Source organism: Cherax quadricarinatus, chromosome 24 (genome assembly GCF_038502225.1).
Source record: "Cherax quadricarinatus isolate ZL_2023a chromosome 24, ASM3850222v1, whole genome shotgun sequence".
Taxonomy (NCBI): Eukaryota; Metazoa; Arthropoda; class Malacostraca; order Decapoda; family Parastacidae; genus Cherax; species Cherax quadricarinatus.
Genome location: NC_091315.1, coordinates 35,579,046 through 35,596,051, shown reverse-complemented (window position 1 = coordinate 35,596,051; position 17,006 = coordinate 35,579,046). Strand labels below are relative to the sequence as shown.

General features: G+C 36.7%; 1 protein-coding gene across 1 annotated transcript; it reads right to left on the bottom strand.

Moving 5' to 3' along the window:
* Positions 1 to 942: 942 nt before the first annotated feature.
* Positions 943 to 16,732, bottom strand: LOC128690927 (uncharacterized). Its single transcript, XM_053779712.2, has 4 exons — positions 16,658 to 16,732; positions 13,542 to 13,867; positions 4,866 to 5,075; positions 943 to 4,397 (listed from the first exon to the last, which is right to left on the bottom strand). The coding sequence occupies exons 2-4, from the start codon at positions 13,806 to 13,808 to the stop codon at positions 4,140 to 4,142; spliced, it is 735 nt and encodes a 244-aa protein (XP_053635687.1). The 5' UTR covers positions 13,809 to 13,867; positions 16,658 to 16,732; the 3' UTR covers positions 943 to 4,139.
* Between the last annotated feature and the right edge of the window lie 274 nt (positions 16,733 to 17,006).

Genomic DNA, 17,006 nt, shown 5'->3' with positions numbered 1-17,006 from the left:
GGAGGCGGCCGACTTGTTGAAAAAAAAAAAAAAATCTGAATCGAGGTTTAGTTAAACTGAAAGTAATTTGATTCTGTTGGATAGCATCCTGTGAAAATACCAAGCAGTGTCCAGACATCTTCATTGTGTTTTGTCTCCTTGATGACCAACTGGGTATCAATCCAGGAGATCGTGTGTGCTGTCCTGTCTTTATGTGAAACTGGTTATTAGTGTTGTGAATCCTACATGCATATAGGTGTTCCTATATGCATGTAGGATTTCTAGGCTCTAGAAATTCTCTCCCACATATTTCTGGTCACAGCTAACAAATGGTACATTACAGACACCAGCATTACTGAAGTCTGTGTGATAACAAATCTGCAGCATATCATGCAGTAGCTGCAACCAGAAATACATAAGAGAGACTTCCCTCTGCCAACATGCAAGACTACAGGAGCATCTATATACCGGACTCACAACACTAACTACACCTGCATCACATATAAAGACAAGAATGAGATCCTAGAATGATGCCCAGCTGGTCATCAAAAAGAAAAAATACAACACGGATGTCTGGACACTGCTTGATATTTACACAGGATACTATCCAACAAATCAAAAAGCTTTTGGTTTAGCCAAACCTCTTTTTACATAAAGAGATCACCAACAGCACACCAATGCACACGAGGATTGGTAATATTACAATGTCCCCATTGCATACTCCACCCACAACGTGACTTCACTGTCTCGCCACTCACCTAACTGTGCTTGTTATACATACAGGTGAAACACTGCTGTAAGATTCTTTTCTTCCTGCTAGAAAATGAATGTAATCCTAAAGAGTTCTTCATCAAAACTTGCACATGAAGGTGACTGAAGAATCTGCAGGTGCTGATCATGTTGCTGCTGCAATGCTTCCTAAGAACCTTAAAGCAATCACAGCTGCCAAGGGCTACAGTCCTAAGTACATTTTCAATGCAGATGAAATGGTTTTTTTTTTTTTTTTTTAAGAGGATGCCATCTACAATATACATTTCCAAGGAGGAGAGGTTGCATGTGGGCTCAAGGCAGCGAAGGACAAGATGAGTGTCCTACTACATAGCAAAACTACAGGAAATATTCAATATGTACGATACTGTTAGTCAACCACTCCTTCAATCCATGTGCAATGAGAGGACTAAATAAGAACATGATACAAGAAAACTGAACTGTAAATGAAGGAATGGGTGACAGACCAAGTTTTTCAAGATTAGTTCGTAAAACATTTTGTGGTGAAGGTAGAGGAAGCGAGTCTCAATTAGCATTTATTATACTGGTCACCCTTGACAATGCCCTTGGACACTCTAAGCTCGTGCATGGTCTGAGTACGAAATTTTAGAAAACAATTGACAGTCAAGGACTGGGTCCTTAACTCAGTTCTCTGCTAATATGAGTGCAGGATCTGCACACACCTCTGCCACTTAAGACTGAATTTTTTAAAACTGGCAATTGGTAAGTTTATTCAGGAAGCACATTAACTGTTTGCAGATAGTTTTTCATAAATTCAACCAATCCTTCAGATTTTGAAAGAGAAATATACAACAGACCCACATATGCAGCACCTGGCCTGATTCTTGAAATGTATTGTTTATATCAGAAATGCAAATTATTATAAGAAAGAGTATTCGGTGTTCTTTGGAGAAGCCGAGCCTCAGGTAGATACAGAAAAACTACAAAACAGATATCAAAAAAGGATGTTAACTGGCAAATGAAAATACCATGTTCAATGGTGACAAATTTCAACTGCTTGAGTGTACAGGAAATGAAGAACTAGAAATAAGCACAGTATGTAGAATGCAGATTTACTATATCATAGCTCTTGAAACATGTTCCTGTTTTTTACTTATCAAATCGAGTTTGTTTCTTGAGCTTTTGTTTTATTTCACAAGGGCCAGGAATGTATCTATCACATAAAGCGAGGGACACCTGTATTGATGAACATTTTCCTGAATACTGTCATGAGAACAAAATAATCATTATGAAAAGATTTGCAGTAAAAATGTAATAGTAAAGACTAAAACTGCATATGTAACAAAACCACTCTAGAAATATTCTTAAATAAATACCAAACTATATAACTGGTTAGGATGATCTGTACAACATAAGATGAAATTTCAAGTATGTGGAACAGTTATAACAAGGTTAGAGAGATACGAGAAATTTGAGTGATGTGCTTATCTAACAAATTAAATATTTATTATGTTAGCAAAACCAAATAACTCCAGTCTTGACAAAGCTCTGGAACTGGCAAGAGATGCTTAAGGTAATGACTTCTTTTCACTCTTGATGATAAACAACAACAACAACAAAAAAAACAAAAAAAATGGACTAGTTAATATAGTGACCACACTACTTACAATTACATGACTAAGTTGAAGCATACACTTCATGAATACAAAACATTTTCTGCACGTGGCCCTTTATGGCTATAATAGTATATGTACAGAAGGAAGATACTCGAGTAAACTAGATGAATATCCCTGAATAATAGTTCAGTATCTTCAATACTTATAATAAACCAAAAAAAAAAAATATATATTTATAATACAATGGTTAAATTATTGGGAAGTGACTTTACAGAGAAGTTTGTGCTGTCACTTAAGCATGGACAGTGTCAGACACTAATATTTACTAAACAAGATGTTTTATATGAGTCTGCCAATGTGAATGGGATGTAATTCCTTTTGAGCAAGAGGAGATAAAAGTTCATGCAATTGACAGTATTAGGAGTGAAGTAGTTATAGTGAGTTTTCCACCATAGAGCAGCTGGGTATGTGGCACATTTACTACTTTTACGACTGACTGTGAAGTTAAAAAAAAAAAATGAAGGTGTGAGATATGAATTATTTTGTGGCTTAAGTGTCACTAAATTTAAGGGCTGAAGAAAAAAGTTTAAGACTTCTTTTAAATAGCTTTGTTAAAATTGAGCAAAGAAGAAAGTTTTACTAAATGTATCGAGTAGATAATATCAGAAGCCCAGCTTTCCTGGCAGCCTCAGAATTTAAGTATACCTGTAAAAGACATGTGCTTTCAACACTGCTCAGTGAATCCAAAATAGAAGAGTGACATGACTAAGAGATCACTAAAACATGAGATTTTTAGGTACCCTGTAGCTCTGGCCATACCCAGAAAATTAAACTGACTGTGAAGGTGTGATCAATCTTAATTAATAAAACACTACATAAATGCTTTCTTCCAAAAAATTAAACCACCTGAGTATTCAAAATAGTTTAGAAAGCTCTGCTATTCTTATAAGTAGCACTGAAAAAACAAGATTCTAACCTCAATATCTAATGCTTTAAATTAAATTATATAAGCTTGTATATATGTAATAACATAAATAGATCATCTTTTCTAATATATGTATAGTATAAATTATTAGTAAAAAATTAACAAATCTGTATTTATACAATGACTATAAATTGCTTATGAGAATAAATTTTCAACACTGGCCATTAGATTAATGCAAATGCATATGTTTTTCATAAATGGAACCAACATGAAAGTCTATTCATACTATTAACAATATCGCCTGCATTCATGCTATACCACCTTCTGCAGTAAGCCTACAACAACACATTTCCAACTATCAGTAATGCACCTTCCACTTTCAGCAACAAAACTTTCTGTTTTGTCCATAATTTCCAAGATCTCTATTTATCCATCACATTCTCAGTGCATTCTTTAACTCTTCTGCTCTTACAGTACTTATCCATGATGTAAATTGACCAAGCACTTTAAAACAAAATATTTTTCTCTTATTATAGATTATCATATGTTGAATTAATACTGTATGTGTATGTATATGTATGTAAATATATTATAGTATATTATATATATTATATTATATATATTATATATATATCATATTATATATATTATATATTGTATATAAATATATTTACTATATATCTAGGTGCTTCCAGTATACCATAAGGTTAAAATGGATTTTTTGAACACAAGTTTAGGCTTTGATCTCAGACTGAGCATTATGAGAACAATGATCTTGAAACTGGACAAAACAGTCTACAAAATATTGGATGTCCTTCTAAATATGATAGCACTGATGACCTTGTAGCTTGCCAACACCAATATCTCTAACACTAGCACCTTTCCCACTCCTATAAATCTTCCACAATCTCACTTGACTCTGCATCTACAGTTTCTTCTAGTAAAGTTTCCCGATATGTTCCCAAGTGTCGAGCATTTGGATCTACTCCACGAAGTACAGATAAAATTGTATTTACAGATTTCCGAGTTTTGATATTGATACGGTGGTTTTCAGGTTCAAATTCTACATACCCCATTCCCTTGCGCCTTAAGCGTTTCAGAAGTCGACGTTTTTGCTCCATTGGAAAAACCATTTCAAACTGATGAAGCTGTAAGAAAAATATTTGTAAATTTTCCTTTGGATTATTGAATCAGAGCTTATTTTTAATTCTGACATTAAGTGGTTACTTAAATCACCAATAACTTATCTGTAGCTTCATATGGAAAGATCCCAAAAATTTTTAACTTAAATATCTTTCTGAGGCTTTATTAATGTACTCAGGCTTTCTGGCTCATTCAGTTTATCATTACGTTATGTTTTCCTCAATCTTGCCTTTATTTTTCACTGTCAACAACTTATTATCATAATATAAGGAAGTGCTTAACCAATAAGGGTCATACAGAGCTTGGGAAATGGGAGGCAACTTAATTTTATTCAAAGGGAAGTAAACTAATTCCCGGATCAAGAGCCCTTCTCTGGATTGAGGCACCCTGTGTTGAGCATGACAATGAAGGTACTCCAAATAAAATGTTAAAATATACATGCAGAAATGGCTTAATTAAAGTACTGTACCTACCCTGCATGGTGCTAACCGTTGTTGTCTTGTTAAACATGACCGATGGTTATTTGCTAGGGTTTGTCCCGCTGAGACATGGAAGCTGGAGTCCTCCATCTGATAGGTAGTGGCAGCATTATGAGTTGGAAAAGTAGTAGTACTATCAGCAGCCTCACCAACACCACTGCTCTCACACCACTCTTGGTTCACCAGACCACTTTCTGCCAGGACCTATCACAATACAAAGACTTCATTAGACAAATCAACACCCAAAGTATCTTGTCATCCATTCTGTATATTAAACCTATCTAACTGGAGACCATTTTTACAAACTAACTGACCATTAGATTATGTTATTTAAAATTATATTAGCATGTATACTATATAAGCATCAACATCTATCTATTCTTGCCTATAATATAAATGCAAATACATGTACTGTAAAATTTGGAAAAGGGGGAATCCTACAATATTAAGTCATAATAAATGATTCGTTTATTACAACAATCTGAACTCGTAGATTATATGGCTTTGAGAGAAGTACGAATAGATTTAATGCTAAATCTCCTGGGCTGTAAGGAAGAGTCAGTGGGTTACAGTTGTTGCCCTTGATGGAAAACATGTACAGAAGTACTGATTCTGAATCTTCCCTATTAGAAGTCCCATAGCCCAAGAGGTAGAGTGCTGGATTTGTTAATCTTGGGACTACAGTTCGAGCCTCCTGTCCATTTTTCTGTTTATTCATTTTTTTTTTGTTATCACACTGGCCGATTCCCACCAAGGCAGGGTGGCCCGAAAAAGAAAAAACTTTCACCATCATTCACTCCATCACTGTCTTGCCAGAAGGGTGCTTTACACTACAGTTTTTAAACTGCAACATTAACACCCCTCCTTCAGAGTGCAGGCACTGTACTTCCCATCTCCAGGACTCAAGTCCGGCCTGCCGGTTTCCCTGAACCCCTTCATAAATGTTACTTTGCTCACACTCCAACAGCACGTCAAGTATTAAAAACCATTCGTCTCCATTCACTCCTATCAAACACGCTCACGCACGCCTGCAGGAAGTCCAAGCCCCTCGCACACAAAACCTCCTTTACCCCCTCCCTCCAACCTTTCCTAGGCCGACCCCTACCCCGCCTTCCTTCCACTACAGACTGATACACTCTTGAAGTCATTCTGTTTCGCTCCATTCTCTCTACATGTCCGAACCACCTCAACAACCCTTCCTCAGCCCTCTGGACAACAGTTTTGGTAATCCTGCACCTCCTCCTAACTTCCAAACTATGAATTCTCTGCATTATATTCACACCACACATTGCCCTCAGACATGACATCTCCACTGCCTCCAGCCTTCTCCTCGCTGCAACATTCATCACCCATGCTTCACACCCATATAAGAGTGTTGGTAAAACTATACTCTCATACATTCCCCTCTTTGCCTCCAAGGACAAAGTTCTTTGTCTCCACAGACTCCTAAGTGCACCACTCACCCTTTTCCCCTCATCAATTCTATGATTCACCTCATCCTTCATAGTCCCATCCGCTGACACGTCCACTCCCAAATATCTGAATACATTCACCTTCTCCATACTCTCTCCCTCCAATCTGATATCCAATCTTTCATCACCTAATATTTTTGTTATCCTCATAACCTTACTCTTTCCTGTATTCACCTTTAATTTTCTTCTTTTGCACACCCTACCAAATTCATCCACCAATCTCTGCAACTTCTCTTCAGAATCTCCCAAGAGCACAGTGTCATCAGCAAAGAGCAACTGTGACAACTCCCACTTTATGTGTGATTCCTTATCTTTTAACTCCACGCCTCTTGTCAAGACCCTCGCATTTACTTCTCTTACAACCCCATCTATAAATATATTAAACAACCACGGTGACATCACACATCCCTGTCTAAGGCCTACTTTTATTTTTTTATTATTATCACACTGGCCGATTCCCACCAAGGCAGGGTGGCCCGAAAAAGAAAAACTTTCACCATCATTCACTCCATCACTGTCTTGCCAGAAGGGTGCTTTACACTACAGTTTTTAAACTGCAACATTAACACCCCTCCTTCAGAGTGCAGGCACTGTATTTCCCATCTCCAGGACTCAAGTCCGGCCTGCCGGTTTCCCTGAACCCCTTCATAAATGTTACTTTGCTCACACTCCAACAGCACGTCAAGTATTAAAAACCATTTGTCTCCATTCACTCCTATCAAACACGCTCATGCATACCTGCTGGAAGTCCAAGCCCCTCGCACACAAAACCTCCTTTACCCCCTCTCTCCAACCTTTCCTAGGCCGACCCCTACCCCGCCTTCCTTCCACTACAGACTGATACACTCTTGAAGTCATTCTGTTTCGCTCCGTTCTCTCTACATGTCCGAACCACCTCAACAACCCTTCCTCAGCCCTCTGGACAACAGTTTTGGTAATCCCGCACCTCCTCCTAACTTCCAAACTACGAATTCTCTGCATTATATTCACACCACACATTGCCCTCAGACATGACATCTCCACTGCCTCCAGCCTTCTCCTCGCTGCAACATTCATCACCCATGCTTCACACCCATATAAGAGCGTTGGTAAAACTATACTCTCATACATTCCCCTCTTTGCCTCCAAGGACACAGTTCTTTGTCTCCACAGACTCCTAAGTGCACCACTCACTCTTTTTCCCTCATCAATTCTATGATTCACCTCATCTTTCATAGACCCATCCGCTGACACGTCCACTCCCAAATATCTGAATACATTCACCTCCTCCATACTCTCTCCCTCCAATCTGATATTCAATCTTTCATCACCTAATCTTTTTGTTATCCTCATAACCTTACTCTTTCCTGTATTCACCTTTAATTTTCTTCTTTTGCACACCCTACCAAATTCATCCACCAATCTCTGCAACTTCTCTTCAGAATCTCCCAAGAGCACAGTGTCATCAGCAAAGAGCAGCTGTGACAACTCCCACTTTGTGTGTGATTCTTTATCTTTTAACTCCACGCCTCTTGTCAAGACCCTCGCATTTACTTCTCTTACAACCCCATCTATAAATATATTAAACAACCATGGTGACATCACACATCCTTGTCTAAGGCCTACTTTTACTGGGAAATAATTTCCCTCTTTCCTACATACTCTAACTTGAGCCTCACTATCCTCGTAAAAACTCTTCACTGCTTTCAGTAACCTACCTCCTACACCATACACTTGCAACATCTGCCACATTGCCCCCCTATCCACCCTGTCATATGCCTTTTCCAAATCCATAAATGCCACAAAGACCTCTTTAGCCTTATCTAAATACTGTTCACTTATATGTTTCACTGTAAACACCTGGTCCACACACCCCCTACCTTTCCTAAAGACTCCTTGTTCATCTGCTATCCTATTCTCCGTCTTACTCTTAATTCTTTCAATAATAACTCTACCATACACTTTACCAGGTATACTCAGCAGACTTATCCCCCTATAATTTTTGCACTCTCTTTTATTCCCTTTGCCTTTATACAAAGGAACTATGCATGCTCTCTGCCAATCCCTAGGTACCTTACCCTCTTCCATACATTAAATAATTGCACCAACCACTCCAAAACTATATCCCCACCTGCTTTTAACATTTCTATCTTTATCCCATCAATCCCGGCTGCCTTACCCCCTTTCATTTTACCTACTGCCTCACGAACTTCCCCCACACTCACAACTGGCTCTTCCTCACTCCTACAAGATGTTATTCCTCCTTGCCCTATACACGAAATCACAGCTTCCCTATCTTCATCAACATTTAACAATTCCTCAAAATATTCCCTCCATCTTCCCAATACCTCTAACTCTCCATTTAATAACTCTCCTCTCCTATTTTTAACTGACAAATCCATTTGTTCTCTAGGCTTTCTTAACTTGTTAATCTCACTCCAAAACTTTTTCTTATTTTCAACAAAATTTGTTGATAACATCTCACCCACTCTCTCATTTGCTCTCTTTTTACATTGCTTCACCACTCTCTTAACCTCTCTCTTTTTCTCCATATACTCTTCCCTCCTTGCATCACTTCTACTTTGTAAAAACTTCTCATATGCTAACTTTTTCTCCCTTACTACTCTCTTTACATCATCATTCCACCAATCGCTCCTCTTCCCTCCCGCACCCACTTTCCTGTAACCACAAACTTCTGCTGAACACTAACACTACATTTTTAAACCTACCCCATACCTCTTCGACCCCATTGCCTATGCTCTCATTAGCCCATCTATCCTCCAATAGCTGTTTATATCTTACCCTAATTGCCTCCTCTTTTAGTTTATAAACCTTCACCTCTCTCTTCCCTGATGCTTCTATTCTCCTTGTATCCCATCTACCTTTTACTCTCAGTGTAGCTACAACTAGAAAGTGATCTGATATATCTGTGGCCCCTCTATAAACATGTACATCCTGAAGTCTACTCAACAGTCTTTTATCTACCAATACATAATCCAACAAACTACTGTCATTTCGCCCTACATCATATCTTGTATACTTATTTATCCTCTTTTTCTTAAAATATGTATTACCTATAACTAAACCCCTTTCTATACAAAGTTCAATCAAAGGGCTCCCATTATCATTTACACCTGGCACCCCAAACTTACCTACCACACCCTCTCTAAAAGTTTCTCCTACTTTAGCATTCAGGTCCCCTACCACAATTACTCTCTCACTTGGTTCAAAGGCTCCTATACATTCACTTAACATCTCCCAAAATCTCTCTCTCTCCTCTGCATTCCTCTCTTCTCCAGGTGCATACACGCATTTATATATATATTTATATATATATATATATATATATATATATATATATATATATATATATATATTATATATATATATATTTAATATATATATATATTATATATATATATATATTATATATATATATTATACATATATATATATATATATTATATATATATATATATTTAATATATATATATATTATATATATATATATATTATATATATATATTATATATATATATTATACATATATATTATACATATATATATATATATATATATATATATATATATATATATATATATATATTATATATATATATATATATATATATAATATATATATATATTATATATATTATATATATATATATATATATATATATATATATATATATATATATATATATATATATATATATATATATATATATATATATATATATAGGTAGTAGGTTGGTAGACAGCAACCGCCCAGGGAGGTACTACCGTCCTGCCAAGTGAGTGTAAAACGAAAGCCTGTAATTGTTTTACATGATGGTAGGATTGCTGGTGTCTTTTGTCTGTCTCATAAATATGCAAGATTACAGGTAAGTCTTGCTACTTCTACTTACACTTAGGTCACACTACACATACATGTACAAGCATATATATACACACCCCTCTGGGTTTTCTTCTATTTTCTTTCTAATTCTTGTTCTTGTTTATTTCCTCTTATCTCCATGGGAAAGTGGAACAGAATTCTTCCTCTGTAAGCCATGTGTGTCGTAAGAGGCGACTAAAATGCCAGGAGCAACGGGCTAGTAACCCCTTCTCCTGTATATATTACTAAATTTAAAAGGAGAAACTTCAGTTTTTTCTTTTGGGCCACCCCACCTCAGTGGGATACGGCTGGTACGTTGAAAGAAAGAAAGAAGAATATATAATCTTGTGTTAATGTGTAAGAACAGTTATTGGCTTGTTGGAAGGTTCACCATCACAAATCCAGCAATCAGTTATTCGGTTCCTTCAGTTATTCGGCACTAATTTCGGCTAGCATAATTTCAAATTTCCAGGGTCGCTATACCAACCTGCTGGTACTGTTTGGTGGTGCTACTTGCTGCATAAGTCATTCTAATTTCTTTTTCTCCATTTACTGTTATAACCTGCTTACTTTTAGCCCTAGCCATGTTTCTTTACACCTGTTGTCTATGTTTACCCATTAGTAAATGGGTACCTGGGTGTTAGCCAACCAGTGTGGGTGTTATCCTGGGACACTGACCTAATTTTCTTGAAATACTCTGTTGTTAAATTAGACACATGTGCAACTCTTGGGTATCTTTATTGAGGAAACGTTTCGCCACACAGTGGCTTCATCAGTCCATACAAAGGATAAACTTGAAGAACAGGAGGAGAATGAGGTAATCAGTCCCTCAGCCTTGAGTCGATGTGGTCAGTCCATCAATCTTGAATAGAATACGGCATATGAGCGGAGCAGCAGCTTATAAACCGTATGGCAGGAGAGGTGCAGCAGTCGTAGGTAGTGTCACATTTGTCCAATGTGGAAGTAGGTCGTGCCCAAGGGTTAGGCAAGCGAAGAATTCCCAAGTATTAAGATCCCAAGAAGTTGCAGTGTCTGACAGGATTGTTGATGAATGGTTCAAAGAACTGACATGTTGTTAAATTAAGACACATGTGCAACTCTTGGGTATCTTTACTGAAGAAACGTTTCGCCACTGTGTGGCAAAACGCTTCAAGTTTATCCTTTGTATGGACTGATGAAGCCACACTGTGGCAAAACGTTTCCTCAATAAAGATACCCAAGAGTTGCACATGTGTCTAATTTAACAACGTGTCAGTTCTTTGAACCATTCATCTTGAAATACTCTGCATAACAAGCGGCTTTCTATACAGTAATATGTCACTGACGTCAGCTAGGCCTGTGTACCTTGTACATGTATGTGTAGTAAATAAAGATATTATTATTATTAATATTTTCTCAATTGTTTGTTGGGTTATCTTATTGAAACTTGGCAATGTATGATGGAAAGATACTTCTTAATGTACACCAAAAATGAAAGAAATCAGACTATAAATAGCGGAGTTCACTTCTCAGCCATTAGCGGCCGCTTAGCGGTATATTTTTGTATGGTTTTTATGGTTATATTTTCATTTTTTCGATCTCATTTGATAGAATGAAAGATATATTACAGAAATAGATATGATTTTGATTGCTTTCATGACGAAAAGTACCTTGAAATTGCGCTCACAGTAGCGAAAATGTTCTATTCTTTAGCGAAGCTCAAGAGTAAACAATACCTGTCCACCTGCCAGTCCAAATTCCAGTACGGAGTCAAGAATGGGTTGACATTATTTATACAATTGTTACAATAATGCAGCAGTCTGCATAACAGTAAATCTTCTATTTTTTTGTGAATAAAAATTCCAAATGGCAAGCAAGAGGGGCCTGCAGCTGTGACTAATGAACAGAAAAAAATGTTATTTTAGTGCCAGGAATGTCTGCATTGTTTATTCTGGACCCTATTTTGAAATTGGCATCTGTTGAAATTTGTGTGAAATTGGCCAAATTGCCAATTTCTGACCACTTTATTGGGTAGTTGAAATAAGTGAATGGGCGGTTTCTTGTACTCAGTCGACAGACTAGAAGTAAGTTTATTCAGGTATACACAAATAGTTACATAGATTATCATACATAGCAGTGTATGTATAGAGAACCTAGGATAACCCAAAAAAGTCAGACAAAGTGACTTATTTCCAGTACCTGTCTTGGGCTTGCCATATATGATTTTTGGTAAATATTTTTTTTTTCTCAGTTGTTTGTTAGGCTATCTCATTGAAACTTGGGCAATGTATGATGGAAAGATGCTTCTTAATGTACAACAAAAATAAAAAAGACGGACGATAAATAAGGGAGTTCACTTCTCAGCCATTAGCCGCCTCTTTGCAGTATATTTTCGTATGGGTTTTATGGTTGTATTCTCATTTTTTTGGACTCATTTGATAGAATGGAAGATATATTACAGAAATAGACATGATTTTGATTGCTTTCATGATGAAAAGTACCTTGAAATTGAGCTCAAAGTAGCAGAAATGTTCGATTTTTGCCGATGTTCAATGAATTTTGTATAAGTCAAGTTGGTTAATTTTATTAAGTGTATTCTAACCTAACCACTCTGTAATCCGGCAAACTCAGTAATCCGGCACACTACAGGTCCCAATGATGCCGGATTTGTGATGGAGGACCTGTACATGAAAAAAAAAAAAAAAAGGATTTCAGGGATTTAGTTAGCTTCTTTTTGGCCTCTATTGTTTCCCAACTAGCCCATCTTTTTTTCAGTGATGAATTACTACTTATTTGTCATCAATGAAAAATGTGAATGATCTCTGATATAACTATACATGTATATCCTTCGAGTTCAAATAGTGGCAAAGTCACATTTTTAAGAGGGCATAACAGATGTCCACTTTGCCTTATCTGAACCTAAATTCATTCACCCTTCAGTTTACAACCCAGAACTGTATAATCCAGTAATGCTTAATGTCTGCATTACACTGCACCTTACATTCATGCTAGGAAAAAAAAAAATATCTGCTGTTTATGATAAGCTCCAATTTTAGTCTAACACACTAACCATTTTCATTTACCTATCAGCTCTGCTACACGAGATGCATTGCTTTACATATGATGTCCTATTAACTATAACTGGCCATTTTACCACCCTTAAATGATTAATAACTTGACTAAATATACCTAGTTTACTTAAAATTTTATAAGGCATTTGTTTTATTCGCTGATAAATCTCACAATTAAATTTCTTCTTTCTCTTTGTCACCAACATTCATGAACACTTTAATTTTTAGTCATTCACATACAACAATCAACAACTTATACTTTACCACTTTTATACCAACTAAAAATCACCTGCTGTATATCATGAAGTGTGTTTTCATGTGCCTGTGAGAATAGCTGCTCTCTTCTGGACTGGAAATCCTCACTTTGTGTTGCTTCATCTCGTGGTGGATCTCCAAGAGTCCGCTCAAACACATGGTAGACTTTGCTACCATCAGGACGGGGCTTTGCATCACTGAACAACACAGCCTCAGGACTCAACATGATGACACCATCATACTGTGGTTCTATAGTGACAGCTTCATCGTGAAGAGGAAGCATATCAGAAGCTGGGAGCATTATAGTGTGTTCGAGTCCAGCTACTACTACACCGACCACACCTACATTCTTGTTATCACCTGTGCAAACACAAATAAATTAGCTAGAAATCAAAGATATTTTAGATAAACACAAATGGGGTAATCTCAAAAGGACTTGAGCTAGGGGACATTATACATATAAACTACACACATGTAAGTGATTACACAAGTGACTACATACAATTAATAAGCAGCTACAAAACATATCAGTGACTGCACACATGACCAAACTACAAAAATATATGAGAGTTTTTATATGTATGGCATAACCAATTCTACTTAAGCTTGGCTATTATTGAATATTGGTTAATGGCAAAACTCAGGCATTATTGTATAAGTTACAACACTTAAAACCTATCTACATGAAACAGTTACTTTTTGAGCAAATACTTACTTCTGGAGATATTAGCAAAAATGATACCTTAATATAGGCTTGAATGATGCATCTGTGCTAATTAATAATTAATATTTTTGCCAATCAATGTGGCTAGCCAATCACAGTGAACATTTAAAAAAAAACAAAAAAAGACGCCAGTTTTACGTCCACCAATAATGGAGTAAGCTGGGTTCTGTTTCATTAGATTATGATGGATTACATTAGGTTGTGTTTGGCTTCTTTAGGCTTTCCCAGTTGTACAACAAAATTATCTCCATGGCAGAACCCATTTAACATTAGACAGCAAACTTAAATAAGAACATAAGAACATAAGAAAGGAGGAACACTGCAGGAGGCCTGCTGGCCCATACTAGGCAGGTCCTTTACAATTCATCCCACTAACAAAACATTTACCCAACCCAATTTTCAATGCTACCCAAGAAATAAGCTCTGATGTGAAAGTCCCACTCAAATCCAACCCTTCCCACTCATGTACTTATCCAACCTAGATTTGAAACTACCCAAAGTCCTAGCCTCAATAACCCAACTAGGTAGACTGTTCCACTCATCAACTACCCTATTTCCAAACCAATACTTTCCTATGTCCTTTCTAAATCTAAACTTATCTAATTTAAATCCATTACTGCGGGTTCTCTCTTGGAGAGACATCCTCAAGACCTTATTAATATCCCCTTTATTAATACCTATCTTCCACTTATACACTTCGATCAGGTCTCCCCTCATTCTTCGTCTAACAAGTGAATGTAACTTAAGAGTCTTCAATCTTTCTTCATAAGGAAGATTTCTGATGCTATGTATTAATTTAGTCATCCTACGCTGAATGTTTTCTAACGAATTTATGTCCATTTTGTAATACGGAGACCAGAACTGAGCTGCATAATCAAGGTGAGGCCTTACTAATGATGTATAAAGCTGCAGTATGACCTCTGGACTTCTGTTGCTTACACTTCTTGATATAAATCCCAGTAATCTATTTGCCTTATTACGTACGCTTAGGCATTGCTGTCTTGGTTTAAGGTTGCTGCTCACCATAACCCCCAAGTCCTTTTCGCAATCTGTATGGCTAAGTTCTACATCATTTAATTTATAAGTACTAGGGTTATGGGCACTCCCAAGCTTCAGAACCTTGCACTTATCTACATTGAACTGCATCTGCCACTTTTCTGACCAAGAATAGAGTTTGTTTAAGTCCTCCTGAAGTTCCCTAACATCTACGTTTGAATCAATTATCCTACCTATCTTTGTGTCATCGGCGAATTTGCTCATATCACTAGTAATTCCCTCATCAAGATCATTGATATATATTATAAACAACAACGGGCCCAAGACTGATCCCTGTGGAACGCCACTTGTTACAGATCCCCACTCGGATTTAACCCCATTTATGGACACTCTCTGCTTCCTGAGGACCAATATTCAATTATTACCTTCAATCTGTGTTATACATTTGTATCATTATGTAAAATAAACTTGTTTGCTTTTTTGTCTGATGTTACTATATACAATATGTGATTACACATACAGCATAAAAATGACTACACATAATATATAGCTAGGCAGTAACATAAAATTGACTATACATATATTGTAAGTGATCACACAAATCATATAAATGACTATACATAACATAAATAACTACATACATCATACATGACTAGACATAATGTAAATGAGTGTACAAACCATAATGACTATGTACAACAAATAAATGACTATGCACAATTGACTATATACATGTAAATGACTGCACATATAACTATAAACATGTAAACTATGCACATATGACTACACAGTTATTATTATTATTATAATAAAAAAGAAGCGCTAAGCCACAAGGCTACACATGTAACTATGCACATATGACTACACATCCTGTAAATGACATATAACATGCCTACGTACATAAAATAAATGATTACACACACTATATAGATTTAACTGGGTTGACCTAAGTTATAGTTACATAATGTCCAATTAATGTGCCCATTACGTGTGTACTCTCAAGACCATTGTCCAAATAATTGTACGCAGTCAAAGCCTAAATAAAAACATGGACACCATATAAATAAAAAATATATAATTTATCATTATACGAAACACGTAAGTGACTACATACATTGAGGGATTTCACACTACATGTGACTAAGACCAAATCGACGGCACACATAAGTGCCTACACATATCACATAGTAGCCACACACAAAGTGCCTACACACGATATAAGTGCCAATACACATGACATAAGTGCCAACACAAGTGCCTACACACGATATGTGATTACACACTCCAAATAAGCGACTTAATACACATGATAAAAGTGACGGCACACATGACATGAGGTGCCCACACACACACACATCATATTAAGTGGCCACACACACATGATACAAGTAGCTACACATATATGTGGCTACACTACACATAAGAGCCACCTGGTGTTGGTCATCATCTGGAGAGCGTCTGCAGCAGTGTAAACAAAGCGTCAGCACACACACACCTCCACACACACCCAACAATATTTTAATTAAAATTTAATGCCTTTAACCTTCGCCCAACTTGATTCGTATTGTCTTTTTCTTTTTTAATTGATTTAATATTCTGGGGGGATGTTTAATCTCGCCGAGATATTTTTTTGGCTATGTGTATGCGAGTCATGTAAGTGATTTAAGATTTCTGAAAATAATTTAGGGGGAGAGGCCGTGACGCGAGCGACTGAATGGTCCCGGGTGCGAGTAATGTCCTCAGGATGGGAATTCTAATAATAATAACGTGTTTTACCGG

Bases quoted from the DNA above. Each gene is read 5' to 3' on its own strand.
- LOC128690927 (XM_053779712.2), bottom strand. From the start codon at position 13,808: ATGCTCCCAGCTTCTGATATGCTTCCTCTTCACGATGAAGCTGTCACT. The intron at 5,076-13,541 runs GTGATTTTTAGT...GTATTGTGATAG, and splicing joins CACTTCATGATATACAGCAG to GTCCTGGCAGAAAGTGGTCT. The intron at 4,398-4,865 runs GTAGGTACAGTA...TTTTTCTTACAG, and splicing joins AACGGTTAGCACCATGCAGG to CTTCATCAGTTTGAAATGGT.